The sequence below is a fragment of the Anastrepha ludens genome, chromosome 3 (genome assembly GCF_028408465.1).
Source record: "Anastrepha ludens isolate Willacy chromosome 3, idAnaLude1.1, whole genome shotgun sequence".
In the NCBI taxonomy this organism is placed as follows: Eukaryota; Metazoa; Arthropoda; class Insecta; order Diptera; family Tephritidae; genus Anastrepha; species Anastrepha ludens.
The window spans coordinates 39,110,685-39,116,789 of NC_071499.1; the positions used below are offsets into that span (position 1 = coordinate 39,110,685).

Consider the following 6,105-nt stretch of genomic DNA (forward strand, 5'->3'; position numbering starts at 1 on the left):
AAAATTTTACAAATTCACAAAAACCCTTTTAGTCGATGCTCATATAAAATTCAATTTTTTATGTTTATATGTTCAAAAATGTTTCTCTATTCTAAACTAAAGCAAAAAGTACTACAGTTGTATAAACAACCTTCCAGTGAACGTCTCTGCATGCGAACATCGTGCTTATGTGAGGTGTCTGGCAACACCAACTTTTCGCTGAATTACACAACTTTAACAATAAATTACTTATAAACTATTAGCCTGCGGAGTATGCGGCTTTCTGTTTTAAGATTTCCCAACGCAAGAACTATTGCTAGAAAAAGAAACAAACGCAGCCTATTTGTTAAGCAATGGCTGTTGACTATCAGCCAATCGGGATCTCAATCACTAAATAGCTCGCTCAGCTGTTTCCATTTGTCAGTTATTGACAGCTGTAATTTAATAAGAAGAAACATTTGAATGTCCTGTTTGCATTCTGCGCCAAAATTGTCGCTTTTCCGTTAAAAATCATATGAATTGTACTTAACTTAATTTGAAAGAGTTTATTTTCGAAAAATTTGTGTGTTTTTACAATGATGACGCGAAGGGGTGATGCGCGCAGGTCAACTCCACAGTTCACTCCCACAAAACATAAGGCGAAGACTCTAAAACAAGAACAGATGTGTCGGTCTCCAAAATTCGTCAATTTGCCAGCAAAACCTGTATACTCTATGACCTCCCGCGATTTTCAAATGGATACCAATGCCCACGTAGAAGTGATTGGTGAGCAATTGAAGGACTTTTGCTGCATCAATTTCTACCAGGCGGCCATAATACAAAATAAACATCTGTTTCGAGGACGGACGGTATTGGACATAGGTTGCGGCGCTGGCATTCTCTCACTGTTCGCCGCTAAGGCTGGTGCTGCTCATGTTTATGCTGTAGATTCCTCAAATGTTTTAGACTATACAGAACAAATTGTGCGTGACAATGGCTATGCCGGTGTGATACACGTAATTAAGGGATCTTTGGCGAATATAGAATTGCCAGTTGCGGAGGTCGATATTATTATCTGCAATTGGTTGGGCTATTCCATGTTGTTTCAGGCGGCTTGCGGCATGGTAATTTATGCCCGTGACAAATGGCTGAAGAAGGAGAATGGCATAATTTTGCCGGATGTAGCAAAATTATTTATGGCTGCTGTGGAGGAAAATAAAATTAAAAATGAGCGGGTGGAATGGTGGAACGATGTATATGGCGTAAATATGAAGTGCATGCGTGAGTGTGCATTGTCCGAACCGAGTTTTCAGTTGGTGCAGCCACAGCAAGTAGGCGCAAGAATTTATTCACAAATGAAATTTGTCTGAAAACTCGTTTTTTTTTCTTATAGTTGTTGAGTACACAATTTGGCATTAAGTACCTGAACATGTACACAGCTACAAGGAAGGATTTAAATTTCCGTTGTAAATATATGTTGGAAATGCGACGCAGCGGTTACATGGATGGCATCGTTACATATTTTCATGTATTCTTTACAAAGTCGCATACGCCAATGGGTTTTAGCACGGACCCTTGTGCAATGCGTACGCACTGGATGCAAACTGTATTTTTCTTAGATAAATCTGTGCACGTAACTTCTGGTGAACTCTATTATGGCGGCATTGAAATGTGTTCTGTAAGTCGCGACTTTGATCTCAACAATATGGAGTTAGGCTTTGAAATGTTCAGTGGAGATCCAGCTCAGTTACAACTAGAGGCAGAAATGCGTTGGAAACTCAAACCACATGCAGCAATTGCCAATGACAAAATTAAAGCAAATGAGAAGGAAAATGAATTAGAAAAAAAAGGGCAGGATCAGCAACTGGAAAAAGTGATCACGATAAAGAAAAATCCTGTTTCACCGAAAATATCAATTAAAGTTGAGAAGGAAAAGAAATCTGCTCGTTCACCTGTTTCACCTACTTCGGTTGTATTAGGAGATTACGTGTATCCATGCGTGGCTGGAAAGAAAGGCAAAAAAACAAAACATTCCAAGAAAGGTTAAACAACTAACCCAAATATAGCTTAAACTTCGTTAGTGGGTTGGAACTGTTACATACATTTTAAGCAGTTTTAATGTATTAATTGTACCTTTAATTAGTTTGCATATGTATAAATACATCACAATCTGTGCACAGAGTGTGGATATATGAGGTCGAAGGGCAATATCGATACCAATATAACACAAACTATATTTAAGTTATTGACTATCAGAAAACGATTGAATTTTTACTCTTAAATTATACTGATTATTTGTTACAATATTATATTTTGCTTAAAAAAAAAAAAAAAAAAAACTAAATCATTCATTAAAAATCACTTCTGTAGTATTTAGTTGTGTTTTTAAAAGCGACAAATTTTAATTTAATGAAGTTCTCAAAATTTTATTGGTGTAAATATAAATTTAATGAATTAAACTAAAGTAAATGCAATATTTCAGTTATGATCTGTAAGAAAGTTAAAAAGAAGGTCGAAGAAATTGTCAGCAGACTTTCTACTGATACTTTTGTGAAGCGTATGATATAAATCACATTTCTGTGGGGAAGGAATGTCGAAACAAGTCGACATGTATATGGCATATAGAGAATACAAAAGGCGCATGCCGGTTATTTATATAAACATATGAAACTGCATGAAACTTTCTCTTAAACACTCTAAGCGACGCTTCATCGGATGACATCGTTCACGCTTTTGCGTCATACGTTAGGACGGGCATGATGAGATCCCTGGAGTGTGGTAGTTGTTTTGCTAATTTGAGTAAGTGTGAGAGAGTACTCGGTTAAAATTAGGAAATCATACTTAGTTCTTCATCCCTAGTCTTTCAAAATAGATTTACCAAACGGTACGGGAGCTTCAATGATTGCGACGGTGTTACTTTTTGAGGGATATCATCACGTTCTCAATTCTGGCAACATTGGTGTTCATCAATTATACGTTCAATCAACCAAATGTTAACACTTTGGGTCGGTTTGCAGCACTCAATAATTACAACAATATTGCGACCAAGGCAAATCGTTGTTGCTGGTCTAGTGATACCACCTTTAATGAATGCGCCTTGATTGCGATCTTGTTACTTTTTGATGACCTGTTGCTGATACTTGGCTGATTAGCTGCGGCCCATTGTCCCATTTCATCATTGCTGTCAGATGAAGAATATTCTATCAGCAATTGCAATTCGCAAATTTTCATTCTCGTTTATTTTTACTTTGCGATCAGCTGTTTTTCTCACTTGCAAATTCTTACAAGTAAAAATTTATCCATTAAAAACTTGCAACTTCTCCTCAAAATGAAATGCCATTTTGCTCTCTCACTTTCCCCTACTTTGCAAGTGTTTTTTGCAATTTGCACTTGATAATTTGCAACATTTGTTACAATTTAAAATTTGAAATTTGTTATCATGAACAGACCTATTTTAATATTTTCGTCGAAATATTAAGCACGATAAGGCGTATACGGAATTAACGGTTAGAAGTGATGATTTTTCCTTTACTTCTATTCTGCCTATTTCTACAATTTTATTAATTTTATTTTTTCCTTACAAAATGAAAGTAATTGTGACGAAGTGACAATTTGAAGATTCACTTTAGTTATTAGGCTCAATGGCTCAGGCTCCGGCTTAGACCCTTTCACTTCAGCAACGCTATTATTCGGGAGGCATCAGTTTAATTACTTTCCCCCCCCCCATCAGATGCTAATATTTTAAGGTACTCGCACTGTTTCGCTTGAAAAAACCAAAAAGTGAGGTTCGATAGAATTTTTGTGGTTTTTAAAATGAGTTAAATTGGCCTTCGATAAAACAATGTTTTCATTAATAGTAAAAATTTGGACTAAAAAATCCCCGTCCGAAAGTTTAGTTGAAATAATCGTCCGAATGCGTCGACAACTCAAAGTTTGGTGAAAAAAAATCCAGAAACTGGTTCTGTCGAGGATAAAAAAAGGAGAATATTGCTGCTGTAGCACAAAGTGTTGCTGAACAACCTTTAACATCGACATCTCGACGTTCTCAACAATTAGGCACTCATGAATCGACTGCTTGGCGGACATTTAATGGTGGACATTTAGATGGTGCTATTGTTCACTTATAATTGAATAAGAGCCGTATTTTGAATTAAAATAGTGAAACCTGAAACATTCCAAATTTTTACAAATTTTATCTTAAAAAAACATCCAGACCCGTCTTTTGAAAGGCCCTTTATAAAAGGAAGCGTAAGAAAATTAAAAATTAAACTAATTTAGAAAATAATAACACATGGGCTGAAAAGTCCCGGGCCTAACACATAGATGGTACTAGTTTTATTGCCTTCATCGCCTTCTCAATTAGTACTAACCTTAAAATTTCATTACATCCTATTCATTAATTGGTTACTCCGCTACATCAGAAATAACTACAAAGCGATGGTTTGCTTCGTTTATTTAGGAACCAGCATTAACACCGATAACAATGTCAGCCTTGAAATCCAACGCAGAATCTCTCTTGCCAACAAGTGCTACTTTGGACTAAGTAGGCAACTGAGCAGTAAAGTCCTCTCTCGACGAACAAAACTAACACTCTACAAGACTCTCATCATGCCCGTCCTAACGTATGGCGCAGAAGCGTGGACGATGACAACATCCGATGAAGCGACGCTTGGAGTGTTCGAGAGAAAGATTCTGCGTAAGATTTTTGGACCTTTGCACGTTGGCAACGGCGAATATCGCAGGCGATGGAACGATGAGCTGTATGAGCTTTACGGCGACATAGACATAGCGCAGCGAATAAAGATCCAGCGGCTTCGTTGGCTGGGTCATGTCGTCCGAATGGATACAAACGCTCCGGCTTTGAAAGTATTCGATGCGGTACCAGCTGGTGGTAGCAGAGGAAGAGGAAGGCCTCCTCTGCGTTGGAAAGATCAGGTGGAGAAGGACTTGGCTTCACTTGGTGTGTCCAACTGGCGCCGGTTAGCACGAGAAAGAAACGACTGGCGCGCTTTGTTAAGCTCGGCCAAAATCGCGTAAGCGGTTATAGCGCCAATTAAGAAGAAGAAGATGGTTTGCTGACTTTGAACGTCCTAATGAGCCGGTAACACCAGAAAACATGAAAAAAATCCACAAAATCGTTTTGAATGATCGAAAAGTAAAGATGCGTGAGTTAGCTGATATCGTGAAGATATCCAAAGGTTGAGTAGGCCTTATATTGCATGAACATTTAGCTCTGGGAAAGCTCTGTTCAAAGTGGGTGCCGCGTTTGCTCATTGGTTTTTTTTCATCAAGACAACGCACCGTGCAACAAGTCAATCAAAACGATGGCAAAACTACATTAATTGAACTTTGAAATGCTCTCACATCCACAGTTTTTGCCAGATTTGGCTCCCAGCGACTGCTTCTGCTTCTTAATTGGCGCGATAACCGCTTGCCCGATTTTGGCCGAGTTTAGCAAAGCGCCCCAGTCGTTTCTTTCTCGTGCTAACCGGCGCCAGTCGGAAACACCAAGTGAAGTCCAGTCCTTCTCCCCCTGATGTTTTCAACGCAGATTAGGTCTTCTTCTTCCTCTGCTACCACCAGCTGGCACCGCATCGAACACTTTCAGAGCTGGAGCGTTTGTAACCATTTGGATGACATGACTCAGCCAACGTAGCCGCTGGATCTCTATTCGCTGCGCTATGTCTATTGCGCCGTAAAGCTCATACAGCATTGTTCCATCGCCTGCGATATTCGCCGTCGCAGAATCTTTCTCTCAAACACTCCAAGCGTCGCTTCATCGGATGTTGTCATCGGTCAAGCTTCTGCGCCATACGTTAGAACGGGCATGACAAGAGCCTTGTACAGTGTTAGTTTTGTTCTTCGAGAGAGGATTTGACTACTTATTTCCCTACTTAGTCCAAAGTATCACTTGTTGGCAAGAGAGATTCTACGTTGGATTTCAAGGCTTTCAAGCGACTACTGGCTGGAAGAATTTTCGCTCGAATGAAGAGGTTATCGCTGAAACTGTGTCCTATTTTGAGGCAAAAGATAAATCGTTCTACAAAAGTGGTATTGAAATGTTAGAGCGGCGCTAGAAGTATTGCGTTGTTCTTGATGGACATCACATTGATGAATAAAGCTAAGTTTAAAAAAAAAAGTGAGTTA

The 6,105-nt window shown here is 38.9% G+C and overlaps 1 protein-coding gene across 1 annotated transcript; it reads left to right on the forward strand.

The window, feature by feature from the left end:
* Positions 1–414: 414 nt before the first annotated feature.
* On the forward strand, positions 415–2,427 carry LOC128857788 (uncharacterized). The gene is made up of 2 exons (XM_054093542.1): positions 415–1,289; positions 1,352–2,427. Exons 1-2 carry the CDS (start codon positions 555–557, stop codon positions 2,003–2,005), a joined length of 1,389 nt encoding a protein of 462 aa, XP_053949517.1. The 5' UTR covers positions 415–554; the 3' UTR covers positions 2,006–2,427.
* The last annotated feature ends 3,678 nt before the right edge of the window (positions 2,428–6,105 follow it).